Source organism: Lonchura striata, chromosome 3 (genome assembly GCF_046129695.1).
Source record: "Lonchura striata isolate bLonStr1 chromosome 3, bLonStr1.mat, whole genome shotgun sequence".
NCBI classification, from domain to species: Eukaryota; Metazoa; Chordata; class Aves; order Passeriformes; family Estrildidae; genus Lonchura; species Lonchura striata.
Window position 1 is genome coordinate 102,848,307 of NC_134605.1, and position 23,186 is coordinate 102,871,492.

General features: G+C 39.9%; 1 protein-coding gene across 3 annotated transcripts in view; it reads right to left on the bottom strand.

Moving 5' to 3' along the window:
* Positions 1-23,186, bottom strand: part of SMC6 (structural maintenance of chromosomes 6) — a 44,767-nt gene that overhangs the window by 14,007 nt on the left and 7,574 nt on the right. For 2 of the 3 annotated variants that reach the window (XM_021525368.2, XM_077782441.1), the window contains 15 exons: positions 18,309-18,457; positions 16,322-16,439; positions 14,290-14,395; positions 10,308-10,444; positions 9,705-9,766; positions 8,770-8,850; positions 6,081-6,182; positions 5,727-5,846; positions 5,544-5,639; positions 4,624-4,770; positions 4,179-4,267; positions 3,485-3,649; positions 2,581-2,759; positions 1,387-1,588; positions 1,155-1,269 (listed from right to left, as the gene is read on the bottom strand). In XM_021525368.2, the coding sequence (XP_021381043.2) occupies positions 1,155-1,269; positions 1,387-1,588; positions 2,581-2,759; positions 3,485-3,649; positions 4,179-4,267; positions 4,624-4,770; positions 5,544-5,639; positions 5,727-5,846; positions 6,081-6,182; positions 8,770-8,850; positions 9,705-9,766; positions 10,308-10,444; positions 14,290-14,395; positions 16,322-16,439; positions 18,309-18,452 (1,863 nt within the window). In that variant the 5' untranslated portion in view covers positions 18,453-18,457. Of the gene's footprint in view, positions 1-1,154; positions 1,270-1,386; positions 1,589-2,580; positions 2,760-3,484; positions 3,650-4,178; positions 4,268-4,623; positions 4,771-5,543; positions 5,640-5,726; positions 5,847-6,080; positions 6,183-8,769; positions 8,851-9,704; positions 9,767-10,307; positions 10,445-14,289; positions 14,396-16,321; positions 16,440-18,308; positions 18,458-21,213; positions 21,245-23,186 lie in introns of those variants that run through there. The other variant, XM_077782442.1, reaches the window with a different exon arrangement.

Consider the following 23,186-nt stretch of genomic DNA (forward strand, 5'->3'; position numbering starts at 1 on the left):
GTCAAGAATCTACTTTTCTTAGCTGAGTAGGACATTTATGTTCTCAAGAACCCACTAAGTTTAACTGGTCATTCTGTAGTCTAATCAGTCCCTTAGAATTTGCCTTGGGGAAAAAAAAATCACTAACCAGAAGGTCACTATGCACAGATATATTCAACTGTCAAAAGCAAAATAAACATAGAGGAAACAAGCTTCCAAAGCGAAGTATGAAAGATATCAAACAATATTAAACTAAAGTTCAGGGAAACATGTTGGCAAAAAAACCCAACATTGACAGTGCCAGACTAAGTGGTCACAAGTGCCATTGTCCAAGGCAATTGTATTATCTATTCCAATGTATCCATTTTTCCACAGAATACTTCTTTGAGATTTAGTTGAAATTGTTCAGTTAGGGCTCAAAGATAATAATGTTATGAAAATCACTGGTTAGTTCAGGCAGAAGGAGAAGAACAATCCCAACATTCCTGCCATGAGAAAAGCCTACAAAGTTCAGCTGTCAAGTAACCCACTCAGTGACAGCCATGCTTGATAAACAGTCAGCTCTGCTTTAGATAAAACACAAACTGCCTCTTTCAAGTAAGAATGTCAGAGGATAAACTGGGACAAGAGATTTTGGAGAAAAGTAAAATTCACAAAAAGTAAGGATCATTAGTTCTGCTTATTTAGAGAACACCTTGCCTTCTCTAAATAAAAATATATACAATATTTTGCCTGTAATCTTATCTGCAGGAGTTGGTATCTTCAGTATTAACAGAAAATCAAAAATCAATTAAGAGCAGAAATCAGATAGTGTCAGAAAACTTAGCTACCAGCTGCTAGGTACAACTAGTAGGAGTAGTTGGAAATTTTGGTAACTTCTGGACTACCTAAAAGCAGCACATCCTGAACCCACCAATTAACAGAGACATGAGACAGAGCCAGCAGTTAGGAGGCTCTGTCTCCTAACATGGACTATTTAGACTGGGAAACTACACCACTTAGAGGTCCAGAAAGGTAGTGGCAACCCAGAAACAAACAGGGAAGGTCCTGAAACACATCAGGCAGAAAGGAGAGCAAAACTTCCTCTACCTCTTTTATCCATTACAGACACTACTAGTGAAGATATCATAAATGCTCTACACATTACTTAGATAATAGGAAGCATAAAGCCTTACTTTAATTAGCAGGACTCTTTCTATACCCCTCATATCAATCAAACAATTGGCAACCACTGGATTGTCTATTTCCAATGCTGTCAGAACTGATGGGAATTCTGGATGATAAACACCTCTGAAAAAAAGAAAAAACTAACCATTCATAAAACTCACATGAGATTCTTAAAAAAAAAATTACAAATAGTTCTTTTAAACCATCAAGGCTAAGCAACAAAATTGAAAACATACTTACCTCTGACTAGTATCATAAACTCTATTCTGAAATTTATTTACAATTATTTGAGGTCTATGTCCACGTTTATAATATTTTGACATCAGTAACTGGAGAGTTCTTTCATCGCTATGATTATCACAGCAAAATGCCTGAAGGAGGCCTTTTAAACAGGATTCTATAGCCAAGATCAGTTCAGGATCTTTTGGATGAATCAAAGCACCTAAATAAACATAAGAAGCAAGGCTTTAGGTGCTGTGTTCCACGACAAAACATTCAGTAGAGCATTTTTACCACTCAAGGTTCTTGTTTCATTGTATTGCAGGCTTTTTTAAGAGTCTAAAAGAAATCCTTCTTATAGGTAGAAAAAAAAAATTAAGAGGTTGACTAAAAGTTAAAAGACTCTACAACAGACCTGAGAACACAAACATATAATTTCTCTGCCTAGAGACACCTACACATAGTTGCAGGTCTATATTTTCTTCCATTAGGGTACCAATTTTATGGTAGCTTAGCAGAAATGTATCAAGGCAAAGATAGCTTGTCAACAATTTAATGCTTTAAGGATGAAGGCTTTGGAACAACTATACTGCAAATTAAACAAACATGAAGATTTCCATTATATCAACTGTCTTCCGTAGCACATATTTTTACCCTGCGGTATATGCCATGTACTTTACATCCAGAATATGCTGAAACCTTTCCTCCCATTCACAAACTGAAAATAACAACCATTATCAGAGCTGGACAGAAGACAACTAGCAGCCAGATTCCCAAGAAAATCTCAGTTGGGTCTGTCTGACCAGTTCCATGCAAAACATCTCAAGTTTGAAAAACCCACAAGTCAGCCACTGGGCATTTTGAACAAAATCTGTCTAAGACCTGGACAGTGCTAACCACTGAGGAACAAGCAGTCAAAGCACAGTTCTCTGATGCCTTGAGGATGTGGGGAAGTTGGAGGGATGCACCAAAAGTTTACCATTGTAAAATACCTAAACAAAAACAACTGGAAAATGAGGAAAGCCAGTAGCTGTTAGTGAGTGCATAACTGAAGCAAAAGATAACCTACCCAGGTAAAACCTTTAGTCCAGGAAGTACAGCAGAAAAAGATATATCTGAAGTTCCTCAAAGAACAAAGTTTTCTAAAAGACCACTATTTACATTAGCAGTACAAAAATATCCCATGAAAAAATATGTTTCAGAAATTATTCTTACCTAAAGGTCCAAGAGGCTTCTTTCTAAATTGTCCTCGTTTATGGGCTACTTCAACTGCTTCAAGAAATGCTGGTACATGTGGTCCAAATCTTTTCAAAGCATTTGTTTTACTATCTTTCAGGTCTCTCAGCTGTTTCTGCTGGGCATCCAGTGCTTGTTGCACTTCACTGCTTTCTCTCCTAAGATAACAGATTTTTTTTTTCCGTATTTACAGAGCCTAAAGTGCACTAAAATAATTATAAAGCCTTGTTTTGCAATTACTAATAGCATTGTGTATCAAGATATCAGTAGTTCAATGTAAAGTTAGGTGCACACATGCAATAATTATTTTATAGTTTGAAGAAACATGAGAAAAAAAAAGCAAGAGAGAAAATTACTACTTTGCAACAGTTCTACAAGACATTTTTCTTTCTAACAAATTATAATAAATTTATTTTATTTCTAATTATATGTTTCAATTTCACTGTCTTCAAAGATCTTCAACAAAACACACAGTATACACTGGTTACAATAATTGATAAGAGGTATTTAGATTAATACACCAGGTGCAATAAGGAACAATTCTCAAATCCTTTAATACAACAACTGACATTGCCATAATCCCCTTTACTAATCATTGTTCAAGTTCAGGTTTCCAAATCAAAGCCAGAGTGCTTTGTTTTCCCTATCTTAGGTATGGCCTAAATTAGTATTTGAACCACTTTGCCTCAAAACCTCTGTGAATCTGCTGCCTTAACTATACAAGCAGTAATTACTCCTAAGTGTATCTATTCTCTTATAATGTGAAAAATAAACTGGAGCCTAACACCTCAGGGATCACAAGTACATTAGAAGGGATACTGAAAAGAAAGGATTCTCTCTAACTTGAAACAGAGCTAAACAATTACAAAAAAGCATAACTTACCTGAGTCTAGAATGTTCTTCCCTACACTTAGATATAGCCTGCTGAAATTGATCCAACTGCTGACCAATCATTATTTCTTCATTGTGGAATGCCTTTAACTGTTCCCTTAAGTGTGCAATTCTCCTTTGTCTTTCCAATTTCTCAGGCTCTGAATCCTGATTAGCACTAGAAAAAGAACATACATCCATATCTTAAAAAACATAATGATTATTTACATGACATCAATTTCATTACTTGTAGCATACAGAAGATTTACTCATTCAGTTACATTTAAGATTCTGTTAAGTTGCAAGATTTACATAGCAATAATGAATTTTTTTTTTAATTTTCTAATCATATGTAACTCCTCCCAGTTATATTCCTATTGCATTTAGTTTAAGACATATTTGTTTTGCACTATCATGGAAGCTAGAGAATATCTATTATCACAAAAAACAAAATAAAACAAAACAACCCAAAAACAAACAAAAAACCCCCATTTTTGTTACACAATGGCCTATTCTTTTGACATTCTAGTCAAAATCTTAGTATGAAAAGAAGCAGGATCAGAAATACTGAGGTATTTAACTGGACCCTGCTAAAGATTAAATAATATTTTTTATCACTGCAGGTTTTCTCATTAATCAGAAAAGCTCACTTCTTTTCCACCTAGATCTTAATAAACATACACCATAATCACTGTATCTGTATTTACCAGCTTTTCAGTTCTTCAATTCGTTTATGTAGCTGTTCACTGTCTTTTCCCAGACGTTTTAACTCCGTTTTGGAACGATTATAAACGATCTATTGAGGCAGTAGGATACAGAAGTTTAAGAAACAGAAGAAATAATTTCCTAAAGAACTACAGTTTTGAGTAAATACTGAACTGCATCAAACCAGACAAACATAACTTGATTTTCAAAAATTACATCTATTTATTTATTTTGACCTAAGCTTAACACTCTTTAGTAACTATGTAAAGGCATAAACACCAGGGCTCCTGAACAGACACTACTTGCCAGTCAGGCAGGAAATTGAACCTTTTCTGAACTCACCATGGACTCAAGAACAACATAGGTGTAGAATTACAGATGGGTAGAGCACGGACACATTTATAGCTTTAAATTGGTATGAATTTTGAAAGGGTTTTTTTTGCCTACCTCCGTTTCATTGACTGTTTTTCTTTTCGCCTGCACTTCAGCCTTCAAAGAAATACACTGAGGATGAAGGGCTTGTGCTTCTTCACTTACTGTTATCAATTTATCTTGTATTGCTTTGTACTTTTTTTCTGCTTCATTCACTTTTACCTTTGGTGAAAAAAAACAACAAAACAAGTAGTAATGGAACAAAATTTTCTTCAAAACCTCTTAATGTTACAAGACAAATATCTCTCAAAGGAATTCATCAGACACATTACAATTTTTAACAATTGAATGTGTTCTGTTGGGTTTAAAAAAAAAGAGCAAGATATTGTCACTATGGATATACTAAGATGAAAACTCATAAATGTTCATTCTTGGGAAATCAACAGAGTACCAAATCTGTGATGTAGACAGCAACCTTTTTTTCTATCTCAAGGTTTATTCAAACACAGGATTTTTAATACTATAAGGTAAAGAATCATGACATCCAAAGAAACGAAATCAGCATCTAGACAATTTTCCCTCATCGCTACATAGACATGCTGACCATAAAGAAAAAAATGCCTCAATTATGAAACAAATACTTTTCAAAAGAAAGAAAAAAACCCATAAAAACATTTTTAAAAAAGGAAAATAAGGGCTAACAAAGAAAGTTTGGAGGAGTTTTAATAGACTGAAAAACTTTGGGGCTGTTCAGCCTGAAGACCTCATAGCAGCCTTTGGGTAGCTGAAGGGGGGCGAAGGAAGCTGGAGAGGGGACTCTTCATTATCTGTATTGATATGACAAGGAATAATGAGTTTAAACTGAAAGAGGGGAAATTTAGGTTAGATATAGGGAATGAATTATTTACTGTGGGGGTGGTGAGGCAATGGCACAGGCTGCTGACTTGGGAGGTGACTACAGCTAGAGTAATATATGGTTTAGACAATATACATACCTGACATTCTTCTACCTTCTGAAGGAGTTCTGTATTTTCTTCTTCAGCTTTGATACCTTCTTTGAGCAGCTCTATTTCTTTTTCCATCTCACTCACCTAAAGAAGCCTGTATTAGCATATGCACAGCAGACTGGGAATGAAGCATGTTTCATATGAACAAACATATTTTAGGAAGACATTTACCACTGCCCACGCCATTTGATGTTTCAGATCTTTGAGACGATTTTGCATGTCATTCACAAATGCGATGCTTTTGAAAATTTCCTTCTTCTCCAAATAAAGCTGCTTAAGTTCTTCAAGACGCTTGAAAAAGAAAACAGGGGTTCAAAAAAGGGTTCAAAAACAGGGGTTCAAAAAACAGGGGTTCAAAAACAGGGGTTGCAAAAAGCTGTGATATTGTATAAAATTTTGGAAAGATTTGGGGTTTGTGAAATTTAATGTCACTGAGATCTAATAAAACCAAAACTATGCACTTTTACTCCTGTACTTCCTTCACTGCTCAGATCTGTCCTAATAATTTCTTTAACTTTTACATACCTCTTCCCCTTGTTCTATCTGAACACGGGTATTTGTTTTTGTTTTCCCAATAAATGAATAATCTTCTTTCATTTGTTCCAGCTGAGTTACCTTCAAAAAAAACTAGAAAGGAATAAACAGAAGTAGATGTGAGATCAGCACCTTACTTAAGTGGACCTTCAATAATTATGACAGAATGACCATTCATCCCAACATCCTTAATGTTGAATGATATCCAAAGTGAAAAAACTTGTCAGGTTGTGGTAGTACAACTTCCACTCCCTCCTCGGGCCACAGTGTGATATCTGAAATGTTTGGTAGCCCCAGCTTTGATGAACAGAAGCTGGGTTCAGCTCCTCTTCAGTTTATCAGAAACACTCTACTCCCAGGAACTTACACTGTCTGACAAACTCCTCTTTCTAAATGAAGAGCCTTTGAAATTTCTTTTTGTTGCCTGACTAACAACCCAAATGGAACATCATTTTTGTTACTGAATTTTCAAAGAAAGTTACTGGCTCAAATTGTGGTCAAAACTAAAGCCCACCCTCTGTGACCTATGAACACTGGTCCCAAGTGAGACCCACTGAGTTCTCCTGGACCACAGTGGGCTGTGACAGCATCCCCCTCTGAGCGAGACACCACTGTGAGGCAGAGAACTCTCAAGTTTACTTGGAGGACTGCTGCCAGGAGCTGACAGAGCCTGGGCTGACACCCCCAACTCCTCAGGGCTTCACCCTTCACCCACTGAGAAGATTCAAAGGCATTTGACATGAGTACTTCTCTGAGCTGCAGGGAAATTTTTACAGTACACAACTTGTACATATCTTAAGGTCTTCTTACATACAAGTGTGTACATAGTATAGCAACTGTAGTATGAATGTTTCTTAAGATTCTTAGGTACTTAGATTAGTAAGAAAATTAGGCCTACAAGTGAGTTACCATTGTGCTATTGTAAACTCTCTAAGAATCATCAGTCAAATTGTTGAAAGCAGGCTACTAATTAAGTACTGTTAAATTAATGCACTGTCAAAACCTTCAGGCCTAAACTGTGGTCAAGTCCACAGCTCAGTTTGGCAAGTAGGTCCATTAATGGGACTTAATGAGAAGCTCTCCCTTACTCCTTTTCATCCTTACATTTTTCTCATTCTAATACACACATAGATCATTTTAGGCTGATTTTGGTTTTAGATTAATTTCAGGTTTTAGTCCAGTTTTCCTCTTGTGCATCTGCATAAGTAGGAGAGTGAACCTTGCCAACCAACTTAGCCACAATTTCACTTTAGTATTAAACCTGCTTTAGCTGATAGCAGTGCCAGTGGTTTCTTGGGCAAATTAAAGCACTCATTTCCGATAGGGGTATTTCTGAATAATGAACTAACTCAGCAGAGCCCTAAAATTAAAATTTATCCATCTCTTTGGAGAGAAGAATCTTCAAAAATATTGTTTGTGCAAGTGGATGATTGGTGCAATCAGATAGTGCACTGGCTCTGGTTGGGATGGAGTTAAATTTCTTTACAGCAACTGTTACAGTTTTTTATTTTAGATGTGTGATCAAAAAAATACTGACTATACACTCCTATTTTAGCTGTTGCACTGAGGCCTCCTGTTTCTCACTCTGTGTCCTCTCAGTGAATAGACCAGCTGGGTGTACAAAAAGCTGGGGAGGTATACAACCAAGCAGATGATCCCAAGCAGCCAAAGAGATACGCCACCTCAGAAAATGTCATTGTGATGGTTTAGCCCCAGCCACTTACTCACTTTCCCCTGGGGTGTGATAGGGAAGAGAATCAGAAAAGTAAAGGCAAGAAAATACAGGAGTTGAAATAAAAATAGTATAATACAGCAGAAGTGCACACGCAAGCCAAGCAAAACAAGGAATTAATTCATCATTTCCCAGGGCAGGCAGGTGTTCAGCCATCCCCAGGAAAGCAGGGCTCCATCATGCCTAACAGTGACTTGGGAAGACAAATGCATCATTCAAAACGTCCCCCAATTCCATCTTCTTCCCCCAGCTCTGAGCATGATGCCATATGGTCTGGGATATCCCTTTTGTCAGCTGGGGTCATCTGTCCTGGATGTGACACCTCCCAAAGCCTTGTGCACCCCCAGCTTCCTTGCTGGTGGGGTGGAAAAAGAAGAAAAAGCCTTGACTCTGTGTAAGCTCTACTCAGCAATTACAAAAACAGCAATAAGGAAAACATCTCCTCATTATCAATACTGTTTTCAGCACAAATCCACAAATTAGCCCTATACAAACTGCCATGAAGAAAATTAACTCTAACCCAGCCCAAACCAGCAAAGTCAAGCTCAGCAATAAAAAGAAGTAAGAGAGGGTTTAGGGGGATTAGCCATCTTTTGCTTGGGCACTGGTTGGGCCTCAGACTACCAGTAGGAGGCGGTGAGTGATTCTCTTTGCATCTCTTTCACTTTATTTCTCTCTCCTTCCAGCTTTCAGTTATTACACAAATTATATCTCATCTCTCTAATTTTTTTTTTTACTTTTACTCTCCATTTCCCATTCCCCCATCCCAAGCTTGGGGGCAGCACAGAATGGAACTGAGCAAGTGGTTGTGTGGTATTTAGCTACTTACCTGAGATAGCCCAAAAAAGAGAATTAAAATTAAGGGATTTGATTTTTTTTCCCAAATGCTCTAAAAATTTGCAATCAGTATTTTAAAGTTTTATGACTATGCTATATTATTTTCCTTACCTTGTACTTGTCCCCTTCATTTTTAGTCTGTAAAAACTGTTTACTCATCTCTTGGGTTAAAACAGACACAGGATTATCTACCTGCAAAAATAAACAATTTTTTTTAATTTTAATTGCAAGTAACTGCAAATCCATGAAAGTGAGCACCCTGTTTCAATCTTGCAACTTATTACTGAGCTAATGTTGTGAAATGAAGCTTGCGAATCTTCTCACATCTTCAAAAAAACAAAAACATAACAAACAAAACCAATAACAAAGAGAAAATTTAAAAATTCAGCTATTATCAAATACAAAATAGAACTGTAGCAAGGACAACCAAGGAACTGCTTCCAAGAGGATACGTGACTTCTATAAAAACAATACCTGTAAGTTCCATTTATTTAACAAAATCAGCAATAGAAATTCTTGTTGTGTCAATGTAGTGCAATAAATGCAATTAATTGACTCATATACTCTTACAGACGTTGGCACAAAATAAAATCAATACATACTAACTGAAATTTCTATTATTTGAAATTCTAAGTAAGTTGAGTATTTTAAAATTCATAAGCACTACCTCATCTTTTATTAATCAATTAGCAGAAAAATCATATTCAAATTTCTGAAACAGCAAGAACTGAAATAATCAGCAGAAAAAAACTCTCCAGATACAAAAGAAACCTACATATGTCCAGACTTTCATCAATAGGACACATGACTCAACAGCTCAAAGATGACAACAAATACTTATCTGTCTGGGACAGAATCCTATTCTGCATTGCATGAGTTATATATTTCAATTTTCTTTTTGCTGATGAATTTGATCTTTAAATGATATGGAAGAGGTACAACTCTCTCCTTTAAGGAATGGTACATTTCTTTTTAATGGAAGAATTATAATATCATATACCAATGTCTTCTTAAATTGCACAGAATTTAAACACTACAACAACTACCTGTATATTAAAATGATCCAGCATTCCTATGAGTTCTTCTTTCTTTGAAGAAATTATGGTCCCTAGTGATTAAAAAAACAAAGGAAAAATATCAACAGGTACAATGTCCCAGAGTATTTTCTTCATTGCAGAAAATGTAAAAAATGAAATCCATATTTTTGTAACACAGACTTAGACCTAAACTAGAAACATTGGTTAGGGGGTTGTTTTAATTATATTTTTTTCAATATATTTTAATTTGCACAGAAAGACTTCAACTAATTGAAGTCCTTCTTTGCCTCATAAACCCTCTGTGCAGAATTTAGATAAATCAGCAAATTCAATGAAACCTCAAAAAAGACTAAAAACTATGTTCAGCCTCATCATGCAAGAAGACTTTTGTAAAAACAAATACCTGACATACTAAATAATACATATCAAAAAATACATAATTGCTTTTGACATACTTTGTTTGGGATAAAAACAAAAAACCAGACATTTTCATCATCCTTAAGTGATTATATGAAAAGAGAAACTTCATCTTTCACTAACATCAAGGCATTCAAAGCCATGAACAAGTTTAGAGAACTTCTAAGACTGAGAACAAAGCAAACTACCACCGACCAGATTTGCTTTTCAGTTTGCAAGTTCTGCTTCCATCCTGATTAATGCGCTGATTCACAGTAATAGAGGTACCATACAATTCTGGTTTAAATGCATCTCTTCCTTGGTTTCGCAAAGTTATTGAAATATCTGCAGAACTAAAAAAATATAAAATACAATAAATAAAAAATCCCCTGAAATTAATTTCAAATCTAAAAATAACAACAAAAAAATCAGAACATTTCAATTTTCTGTATAAATTGTCTTGTGTCCTACAAGTCACAGCTGCAAGTCACAGTAGGAATCAGAAAAACATGTATTCATTTGGTTTGAGCCATAACAGGATTAGATGCATCGCTGGTTTAAAACCCAGCAGGAAAAGTAAACCCACTCAAGCTGTCCCCTTTCCTCCACCTCCTTCCCACAGTGGAGGAAACAACAGTAGAGATTACAAAACGGAATCACAATTTACTGCAAAATCTCAAAACCACAATATTAGTAGGAGTGTACAAAACAGAGTGTTTTACCCACAGAAGGGTATTCACCACTAAACAAAAACACTTCCCCAAGACAGCCTCTGGCATGGTTTCTCAGACAAAGGCAAAATGCAACTGGCCTCGTGCTGGGCCATGTAAGTGCGTGAGAAACCAAAGGCACCGTGTCAGGGATGCTCGTGGCTTAACTCTCCTCTTCCCCAGCCCGAAAACAGCGGAAAACCAGCGACAAGACAGAGCCTGGAGGGACCTGACAGGGCCCTGAGCCAGGTCAGGGACCCTTTTCCTGGGCCTGACTGCACACGAGGGGACGGGAGCGCTCGCAGCTCTGGCAGCGGCGGTGCTGCACGGCTGCTGCAGCTGCGGTACTGCACGGCTGCTGCCGCGGCGGTGCTGCACGGCTGCTGCCGCGGCGGTGCTGCACGGCTGCTGCCGCGGCGGTGCTGCACGGCTGCTGCCGCGGCGGTGCTGCACGGCTGCTGCAGCTGCGGTGCTGCACGGCGGCTGCCGCGGCGGTGCTGCACGGCTGCTGCAGCTGCGGTGCTGCACGGCTGCTGCCGCGGCGGTGCTGCACGGCTGCTGCAGCGGCGGTGCTGCACGGCTGCTGCCGCGGCGGTGCTGCACGGCTGCTGCCGCGGCGGTGCTGCACGGCTGCTGCCGCGGCGGTGCTGCACGGCTGCTGCCGCGGCCGCGGCGCGGGTGGCGGGGCTCCGCACGGCTTGGCTGGCTCCGCTCCGGCCGCTGCTGCTCCCTCCCTTTTCTTCTCTCAGCGGCACCTTGCGCTCGCCGGAGCTGTCTTTCAGCACCAAGCCGAAAAGCCGTGGCTCGGAGGAAGGGGAAAGGGGCCGTGTCTTGGGGCGAGATCATGATGATGCTCTATTGCTGATTGTCTGCTTTATGGCCAAAAATGGCTGCTGTGGCTTTAAGGTGGGTCCAGAGGAGGGTGCGAGCCTTTGGGTCCCCTGTGTGCACTTGGTGTTCAAGGCTCACTCCCCAGCATGCCGGATGCTGTGGAGAGCAGCAGTTGCTTTGCTGCTTAGCTAATGCGATTCTTAGTAGCTTAAGCAAGAAGTCCTTTTTCCCCTCCACCACACCTTTCTACTGGACAGCAGCAGCAATCCTTCTGCAGGTTTTTTGTTTTTTTTTTTTTTTTTGTTTTGTTTTGTTTTGTTTTATTTTGTTTTGTTTTGTTTTGTTGAATTGTTTCAGCTTGGTTTTGGTCCAAGATCAGATAACCACTCAGAGTGGCAGTGGTGGTCACTCCAGCCAGCCCAAAACCTTGGGCAAAGATGAATCAACAAGAAAAAGGACACCAAAATCCACCAGCTTCATCTGCAGTGAGGAGAGGACCAACACCAGCAGGTTCCCATCTGTTTTGCCCAAGCCACTGCATTAATTTTTTCCTCTTCCCTGAGACAAAAGCCAGCCACCATTCTGTCCTGCCACTGTCATGCAGCCAGCCTGTTTATTTCTCCCCCTAGAATTCCGAGGTCTTTTGTTGCAGTGTGGGTGTGGGGGGCGGGGGTAAGGTTCTGAAAGTTCAATATCTAGCATTTATTCAATTTTTTTCATGCCATGCAGGCACTTAGTTAGTTAATAAACAGGGTTTTTTTTAGTTTCACCCGCTGGTATTCATTTTCTTATTGGCAAAAGGGATTACTGAAGCCATTCCCTTCAGAGAAGACACTCATTCCAGAGTGTTTTCTCCTAAATCTGTCTCTAAACCAGGATAGACTCCCAGTGGCAGAGACAGGCGAAGTCTGTTGGGCTGACCCTGAAACCTACACACCCCTCCCCTTGAACCTGGGAAAAGCAAAAACTGATTTTGGCCCCATCTTCCTCATGCTGACACCACAGCCCTGCCATGATGTGGGTGGTATGGAATCAAATACTGTCAGAAACTCCAGCCCTCGTCTCCATAACTATGACAGACACACTGCTGCCATACACTGACTGCTTGCACCTCCTATGCTTCACCTAAATAATGAGCCAAAATCAAATATTTGTGAGAGATTTCATCCATCTTCCCTTCTCATATGAGTGCCCTCATTCTACATCACAGAATCAAGCTGCTTTTTGGTAGTTCTTTTTTCAAATTGGCTTCTGTATAAAACAGTTGCCTGGCTTCTACAGCTTAACCAAAGTATTCAATAGCAGAATACTTAAGCCATTCTTCTAGAAAAGATGAGATGCGATTTCAGCTCCAAATTCCTATTTCTTGTTTCTCCAGTGAGTGCTGAAACATTAACTTCATATTCATAAGGCAAGTACTATAACAATTTTACTCTTATGCATCTCTGAAATTAAAAGAATGGGACTCTGAATAACAGCTTCATGTAAATATAAACTCACAAACCTCCTATCTTTTTATTGGTTTCCCTAAACATGTTATCTCCACCCTCAGAGCAGACATGAATCCACATCTTGAATGTTCAAATATCCAGGTGTAAGTCAAGGTCTTTATATTCATTCACATCACCAGAAAGATTGAAAAATAATTAACCTCACTGCTTGTAAAACAATGATAACTAGTCAGCTATGAATTCTTCTAGTGGACTTCATTTTTCTGTAGGATATTCAACTGCAGAGTGGAAGTAATACACAAGAGCAGGGAATATAGAGAACCTACGACTATGTGAACTAGTTCAGTGTCTAAGTTTCAGGTAGGGCAGAGCTTATCTTCTTGCCATTACTGTGAGGGGCAGAACCCAGAGCCATTTGAGTGCTGTTACTCTGTGCCCCACACATCATCCATGGGGCCACAGCTTCAGCTAGAAGAGAAGGAGAGCATGAAGTGGAACTGCCACCATTTTGTTCCTTTATTCCAGGGAATGTGGATGGCAAGTGAAGCAGTGGGATGGCTCCAGTCCTATGCTGGGGTTGGTGTGTCATTATTTTTCTCGTCTTGGGCTTGGGGAGGGAATGTGGGTGCAGATGATTTGTGCACCAATGTTCCCTTTTTTTCACCACAGGGGCACGAACACTTCCATTTGCCATTTTCTTTGTCTCAGAAGAAGTCTGACTCGGGCTGTGGTACAGTTGTCTTGAGTCAGACTCAGTGAGCATTTCTACTTGCAAACACCCTCTTTTATACACTTTTGTTATTAGTATTGTTGCTGTTAGCATTTGTTTTCCTTATCTCATTGATGGCTTTTTTCAGCACATTTTTATTTCAATGCATAATCTCTACCTTTATCTCTCTCTCACTGAAGGGGACAGAGACCAGCTGTTTGGAGCTTAATTTCCAGTTGGTTTCAAAATACAACATTCAGAAATAATGATATACTAGTGTTAAAACTTCTGAAGTTTTTTGTTTTCAGGGTTTGCGGGTTTTTTGCAAGGGGAGAGTGTTGTTTAAATATGGTCTCTTCAGCATTATGCTTTTCATTCAAGGCTGGTGGATCTTATAAGAAGATGCAGAAAATTAGTGTAAACAGAAAATCATAAGCTAATGTCAATGACAACCACCACAACTACAAATGCAACTTTTAGATTAAAGTTTAACTTACGTCTCTCCTTTCTGAATAAACATTTTTAACGAGGAACCTCTGTTAGTTGCAGTGGCTTTTCCACCAAGTCCAACAATTAGTGCTGTTAATACAGAACTTTTTCCACCTGTAATTGAAGCATTGAACTTGTTTTAAAAAGAAGATATTGTAATTTCTACTCCACCCATATTATAGTTTTTGACTTGCTATATAATTCATGCATTAGAAGTCCAAATTCCGCCCTTATTGAACAAATAAAATAACAATAATGCTAGTAAAGTATCTGCCATTTTCAAGGTTCTCCCTAAAAAAAAAACAACATGCTGAGCCAACTTCTTACTTCTATTTAGCAAAAAATGTCATAGGTCAGAAGGAAGGAATCTCCCCTTTCTTAAAAGCATACTGAAAACATGCATACAACAAAAGAAATCAAACACACATTATCATTTATCTAACTATCTGAAAGGCTTTGAGCTCTCTTTCAAAATTTATGTTTATTTTTTAAATTCTTTCTCCAGAAGAAACAAGATGGTATAAATAGGTATCACTTCCTTTTCCTATACTAGTTTCTATGTCCTGGTTTAGCTGGGATAGAGGTCCTTTTCTACCTAGTAGCTTGTGCTGTGTTTTGGGTTCAGCATGACAATAATGCTGATAACATGCTCATGCTTTGGTTGTTGCTAAGCAGTAAAGTTGAGGACTCTTCAGTGTCTCATACTCTGCCACTGAGAGGTGCACAAGAGGCAGGAGGGAGTCTTTCCCGGAGAACTGACCCAAATTGGCCAAAGGGGTATTCCATACAATAGAACGCCATGCCCAGCGCATAAACTGGGGGATGCTGTGCAGGAGACATTGATTGCTGCTCACAGATGGGCTGGTTGTGAGCAACTTAATTATGTATAACTTGTTTCTCTTGCATTTTATTCCTCTCTTTCTTTCTGTTTTTCATTACAGTAATTATTATATTTCATTTTATTTCAATTATAAGGCTGTTCTTACTCCAAACCACAGGTTTTACCTTTTTCAAATTATCCTTCCTATCCCACTGTGGGACACGGGGAAGTGAGTGAGTGGCTGTATGATATTTATTTGCCTAAAGGGATTAAATGACAACAGCCCTTTCAAGCACCCAATGTGGGGCTCAACAGGTTGATATAACTGACCAGAGTATGTTAAAACAAATTTGCTCTAAGCATTCATGATATTAGCTTAATAGTTGCTGATCACAGTGCTGATTTATTTTCTCTCAGAGCTGTCGTGCCGTTTCTCAGAGCTGAATTATGTAACACCTTCCTCATAGCATTCACTCCCTACTTTGGTGTTTATCACCTCTGGGGCCTGGGCTAAGGCTGTAATTTTGAAGTACTCTGCAATGCTGGCTGATAAGATATGATACAATAAATGACATGATATGACATGACGGATCCGCTGGCCGTGAAACTCTGCTGGCCCGCGGCACCACCCTCATCCCTGGGCTGCGGGAGCCATCTAGCAGCAATTGTTCACAATTACACCTTTCACCCTTCCCAGACCAACCAAGAGAGGACACACCTTCCCCTCCTTCTCCAGGATAACTACAACAGCTTCTCAAAATTTTGGATGTCCTCGGGAAGCTCAAACCATCAGGAAGCAGACTGTTGCTGAATGTGCTTCAGATCTAGTTTAGCATTATGCAACTATCAGCAATACTTCAACCCCCCACTAAAACGACTGTAGTTTCTCCAAACTCAGTGATGGGCACTGCAGGCACTTAGACAATTATAGTGCATTTAATAATAAACATATAAGTACATTCAATTCAAATAAAAATTTATGCATTATTTAGCAATTAAAATATTTATATTCACATTATCTTTTGCAAAAATCTCCAATTTTAAGACCTAGCTCAGCCTTGAAGTACTGGGATAGACCAGTGTAGTACCTTATTTCAAATGTGAACCCTTGTCCACACCTAAAAGATGGCCAGCAATTCTTTTTCAAATAAAAAAACTACATCTTCTACGTTATTAACAGAAGCGTTCTTTGACAAAGATGCTATGGAATTAATACTTACTTCCATTAGTTCCAATAACAAAATTGAGATTTGATCCAAACTGAAAAGGCCCCAGATTTGAATGGCACATGAAGTTCTTCAGCTGGATACTTTCAATTATCCCAACCTCACCATCAGGCTGAAGAATGAACAATTAAACTCAAGTTATATATGCATTTGAATTAGATTAAGTTTATGTATTTTAAACATAATAAGAAGTGCATGATATAAAACCTTGGTTGTTGCAAGCCACAAGGAAACAGAAGGGTTTCACAGCACTGCGTAAAGTCGCTTGCTATAGAACAGTTATTTAGTAAAATAAAAAGTTACCAAAGCTGATCCCTTACACACAGCAACTTTCAGTTCTCCCTATTAGTAACTTCCTATCAATACAATGTGAAATATTAAGACAATAGATCCACACAGTCGGCTGACCAAGTTAAAGCATGTTATTAAGGGCATTGTCCAAATGTCTTGTAAATACTGACAGGCTTGGGGTACCAATCACCTCTCTAGGAAGCTGTACTGGCTTTGGGTTGTGGTAGCAGGGGCAGGAAACTACAGGGGTGGCTCCTGTGAGAACCTGCCAGAACCTTTCCCATGTCTGACACAGCCATTTCCATTCCCCAGGCACCCCCTAGACAGACCCACTGCCAGCCAAGGCTGAGCCCATCAGCAACAGCAGTAGTGTCTCCAGGCTAAGAGCCAGGAAAGGGAAATTGCAATTGCAGCAACTGCAGCCAGAGAAGAGAGGAGTGAGAGTATGTGAGAGAAGCAGCTCTGCAGACACCAAGGAGGGGCAGGAGGTCCTCCAGGCATCAGAGCAGAGATACACCTGCAGCCCATGGAGAGCTCTCTGCTGGAGCAGGTGGATTCCCAAAGGAGGCTGTGACTCTATTGAAAGTCTACACTGGAGCAGTTTGCTGGGAGGACTTGTGAGCCCATGGGGGACCCACACTGGAACAGGCTGTTCCTGAGGGACTGCATCCTGTGGAAGGTATCCACACTGGAGCACAGAACGAATGTGCCTCCTCCCTCTGAAGGGGAATGAGTGGCAGAGACAACATATAGTGAACTGACTGAAGCCCCTATTCCCCTTGCTGCTGGGTTGCGGAGAGAAGAAAATTGGGAGTGAAGAGGAGCCAAGGACAGGTGGAGGGAAGGTGTTTTAAGATTTGGGTTCTCATTATCTTTCAAATATTGATTTGATTATAAATAAATTCAGCTAATTTCCCCGGGCTGAGTCTGTTTTGCCCATAGTAGTCACTGGGGAGTGATCTCTCCCTGCCCTTATCTCAACCACAAGCATTTTGTTGTATTTTCTCTCCCCTGTCTAGGAAAGGAGGGCAGTGACAGAGTGGTTTTGGTGTACACCTGGCACCCAGAGAGGTTCAACCCCTTAGAGAAGCCTGGTCTAATGTCTTACCACTGGTAAAGAAATGTTTCCTAATGTCCAGTCTAAATACACAGGACAGTATTTGCAATCTCAAAAATAATTTTTAAGGTCTTCTATCAAACTAAAATTCAACTACTAAAAGAAAAGCAGAAAAAATAATATTCCTGTTTGCAAGTTTCTTTTCCATCAAAATTTGCATTTCAAACACTAGATTTTTTTCAGATATCTGAAAGTGTCAGCAATGCAAAATAAACAAGTATTTGGCACTTCTTTTGGTAAATAAAATAGTTTTCCAAATATTTTGTCTGCCTTTACTACAACCATAAATTAAACATACCACAGTTCTATCAAAATCCATTTCCTTCATTTACTTTGCATCTTCAGTAGTATTCCTTCTATTAAATCAGAATATTGTCATTTATGATTGGTTGTCATCTATTATAACTATAAACGACCCAAAAGAAAAATAATAACCTCATGCAGAAGTCCTTACCACAGACAGTATCCCTAGTTTCTTTTACTATCTTCTACTGATGCCTACATCCAAGACATTTATTTCAATAGGCACAAAACTTTTCTTATATCTTCATCTCTATGACTTTTTATACTTACCAGCTGTGAAGGGGCACTACTATTAGGTGAGAATTGTAATGTTTCTTCTTCATTAGACTCATCATTATGTACATCTGTGTTTTCTTTTCTCTGCCTTTTCTGGGACCCAGGAGTTAAAACACTTTCTTCCTTTCTCTTACCCATGAGTACTGAAAAATGAAAATAATGAAATATTATAGGTTTCAGTTATCTAGGTGACACACATCCACAGGTGATAGCACAGAAATACCAAATTATTTACTTTGGTAAAACAAATATTAAACTCATAGCAAACATTGCAACAAATACTTTCCCAGAACTGAAATCTTAGTAACTTAAGGCTACGGTTGCTATGAAGGAGTTGTATCAAAACAAAGGAAACACAGCTTCATTATTCTAATCAAGCTGAATAACTAAAATCAACCTTGATTCTATTTTCCATGGTACATTAGACTTTGGAATACTTGCTAGAATTGTTTTTTGGTTAGAAATTGAGTCGAAGATTAGTGGTAAGAAGTACATAACTAACATAGTATAATCAGCAGCATCAATACAGGTTTGATTAAAGTCAGCTGTATGGCCAAAACCGAAGCGCATTAAATATTTGTGGTTGACAAAAGCTGAGAAAATTAATATGTGGAACATATAAAAGTAGAATAAAGGGAAATTTAGATTCATAGCTCTGTTCCTGAGCTGTTTCTTACATTACAAATTAGTAAAAAATTATCACTGTAAACAAAATGCTCCTAATAAAGGATAACTATTCTCTTTATATAGAGGACACATGTATAAATTTTCTCTACAAATCAATAAATAAAGCACAGTCTTCCAGCACTAATAGGACTGGTCTGAAATGAATCTTGCAAACATAACAAGCTTTACTAAAAAATACAAAAATCTTGTATTTTCTGTAATCATAAGCTTATGGTATGGTTTTTAATTTGCTCAAAAGTACATATTACATATTATTCATATCTACAGACCCAAAGACCTACACAAAATACAGAAGTTGGCATGCTTGCCCTCAGTAGAAGCAAGGTGCTATTTACACAAATGCCATACACAATCCTTTTATTTGTCAGCAGTTAAGGCAGCTACTGCTAAATATCTAAAACAGGCTAAAACTAGTATCAGTTGCATAGTTTTCTGATATCAAAACTTTTCTGAAATGGATTATGTTTGCCTACTCAGCTTCATTTGCTGGAATTTCATCTACAGCTCCCCTGTAAGAAAGATGACAACCAACTTTAATGTACAGCACCAGTTCAAGGAAAATTCAGAGGCAATAAACGTACTTTAACATTCACTCCTATAGAAAGACCACTGAATGACACATGGCCTAAGAATAGGCTGCTTATTTATTTAAAAAAAATAAAAAATGTGTAGGGTGCAGGAAAGAATGACCAACATTAAAGACATAGCATGCCCAAAGTTTGTAACACGTGTCTAAACACAGTGGGGGCTTGGAGGCCAGAAGACTCCTAGTCATGGATACAGGTGATGACAACAAGCAAACACTTCCTTGTCCCTTGGGACAGATGGGATAATGCAGGAGAGAAGTCATACAGGTCAGCCTAACAGCTCCTAACATGATCTCCTGAAGGGAGGTGACACGTTCTGTGAGAAAGCCAGGCAGGTCAGCACAGCGGGTCCAGCTGTGCAGTGCACAGCCTCAGGACCCCAGGGGCTCCCTTGGCAAAGCCCTCCCAGAGCTTCTCAGTGGGTCTTGCTCCACATTCTCTCTGTTTTAACATTAGTTACTTTGAGAATCTACAGAGAACTCAATGAAATAAAGACTGCTGAAGCACAACTTTAGTCACAAGACCTTGTGCTGCAATGGAGAGGAGCAGACTTTTTTTCCCTCTTCTCATTCTGTCTCATCCCTCTGACTGCAAGCAGCTTTTTACACAACAAAATAATAAATCACCTCAAGTCTTTGATTCTGTGAAAAAGTAATGCAGGAAAGAACTTCTTTCTTTTAACATCAGTTAGGTGAGCTCCTAAACACTTCATGATGCAGATCGGTATGCATGGGTCACTGTGGAGAAAGAGATGATTCTCTGAGCAGTTTCCTTTTGTCAGCCTAATGCTCTGGTCAAACTATTGCCTGAATTCAACTGACAAGAGGCCAGACAGCTTAAACTACCAACTCTCACAGAGAACAGCATTTATTATAAGAGACACACAAGACATCAAAATTTCCTACCTCATTACAAAGAATATCTAATTTCTAGTCTATATATTTGTTGACTGCTTTATAAAATTGTCCTGGTTTGTAAGATAAACTTGTATTCTATTTGCCATCTGTTGGAGATTGGGCAGGTTTGTTATATCTTCCAAGAACAATGGTTTGCTCCAAAGAGGTAATGGTTTGTTAATGGGCCATTGACTGACTCACTGCAGGGCTGGTAACATAACACCATCCCATTGTGAGATGCCCCACCCAGAGGGGGAAGCCAAGCACTCTTTTATTGTATAAAGGGGTACCTTTTGGGGGACAGAGCAGCTCTCTCTTTGCGGGATTTCCCAGAGAAGCAGCTCCTTCAGCGGGACTCCCAAGAGAAGCGGCCGGAGCGCGTTGAGGCGGCGACGGCGGAGCTCGGAGGCAGCCCCGGCGCAGACAAAGACCTGCCCAACTGCCACCAGATCTTCAGAGAAAACTATACCCTTCTAAAGATCACCACTTCAGCTGCAATTCATCATCCACTGCAAGAGGAGCAGCTATCATTTCAACCGGACTGCTACCAACACCCCGAATCCTCAGGTTGTGGACTTTATCACTAGTTTTGTTTGTACCAATTGCATTTGCCTTTTTAAATTGTTATCTAGTTTTCTCCTAGTAAAGAATTGTTACTCCCATTCCCATATCTTTGCCTGAGAGCCTTTTAATTTAAAAATCCTGGTAATTTGGAGGGAGTGGGTTTACCTTCTCCATTGCACAGGAGGCTTTTGCCCTCCTTCACAGACTCCTGTATTGTCAAACCAAGACAGATTTTGGCGCATCAACATGGGGCTCGAGGGCATTGAGAGGGAAAAAGGATTAATAGTTCTTAAGTAATTTGGTTTTCTGTTGTGTGTAGAAACATCTTAAGCATCACCATGTGGTCTAGTTTACCTTGGTTTGGGTGGCATGTGATCGTAGCTATACTTTTCCCATTAGCAGACCCTTATCTAAAAATGGGTCCTATAACTAAGGCTACTGTGTCTGTTATCAAGTTTGGCTTCTGGGTTAATTGGGTGAGGAATTCATGGATCTTTAATTTCCTCTGGAAGGCAGGTACATGGATTCATAGCTATCACACACTAACTGTATGTTTTTGGGGTTACTTTAATAATGGTACCTACTGCGAGGAAATAGCACCTGGGGAAACTTTCTCCCAACCTTTTAACCATCTTTTTGGGTCTGCTCCACCAGCTCTCAAAGGGTTAAGATCCTCTCTAAGTGCTAATGATATCATACAATGGGTGGTGTTGCTGATAGGCCTGTTATATTTAGCACTCAGAGATAAGGGAAGATTAACCTGCATAACTAGCCTGACACCTACACCAGAGGCTAGGCATGCTCCTGCAGAACCTGACACTGCCCCAGAGACTCAAGATGCTGCTGCTCCAGAGCCTGACCCTGCCCCACAGCCCACCTCAGAAATGAACCGCCCAGATTGGGTGAGGGTTCTGGTTAAGGAGATACGAGAGATGCTGAAGGAGTGCATTTCCCCAGCTGGTGAGAAACCGGCCCTTTGCCTTGAGGAGGGACAGTCTAATAGTACAGCTGTGGAACCCACAGATGTTACAACTGTCCAGGTTCCAGCTGAACCACAAAGGCAGTCACAGCCAGCAGCAGTTGCCCCAGAAGAAACAAGGAAGTCTAAGGTGAAAGCAGAGCACCCTGCAGATAGGGACAGGAATGGAGGAACCTCACAACCCACAGGGGAGCCAGAGATTGCTATCATCACCGAGTCCCTGACATACGAAAGTCTTCGCAATCTGCATAAAGACATTGTGCGACGAGGGCGTGAGGCTTATGCTACCTGGCTACTCCGGGTTTGGGATCTTATGGGTACAGGCATGCAGCTGGACGGTGGTGAGGCAAGGAACTTGGGACCCTTGACCCAGGACTCGGGTATAAATCAGATTTTTGTAAGGGAACCAGGGTCCCTTTTCTCTCTGGGAGTGGCTCTTAATGAGTGTCAGGGAGTGGTTTGTCCACAGGGAGAGAATGCAGGAGCACCATCATAGAATGCGCTGGAAGACCCTCGAGGAAGGGATCCAACAGCTGAGAGAAGTGGCAGTATTGGAGGTACTCTTTGGGAGGGATGGACGACACAATAATGACCCTGACAAGGTCAGGTGTACAGGACAAATGCTGTGGAGTCTGGCAAATCTTGGGCCATCTCAATACACCACTTTCATTGCAACAATCAATGCTGACGCTCACCGAGAGACAGTGGGCTCTGTTGCCAACAAACTTAGGAATTATGAGAGTATGATTAATGGCCCAATGCAGGCTCATATCTCAGCTGTGATTAAGGAGTTTAAAGAGGAGATGAGGGAGGAGATAAGGAAGGTTAATACAGCACCCGTGAGAGTCACAGGCCCCAGAATCAGCGCCCAACAATCCCCAGCTAGAGAGAGAGGATACACCCCAAGGGCTAATCTGTGGTTCTTCCTGCGTGACCATGGGGAAGACATGGGGAGGTGGGATGGGAAACCCACTTCTGTCCTGGCAGCACGGGTCCGTCAACTTAAGGAGGGAAACTCTAACCGGGGGAGTTCCACCAAAGTGAAGGTAGCCTCAATCTCCCGTGACCAAGCTTGTGGGTACGATCTGTCAGACCCCCTTGAAGGGACCTCTAGTATGTATGCCCAGGAAAGGAATGATAACCAGTGTTAGAGGGGCCC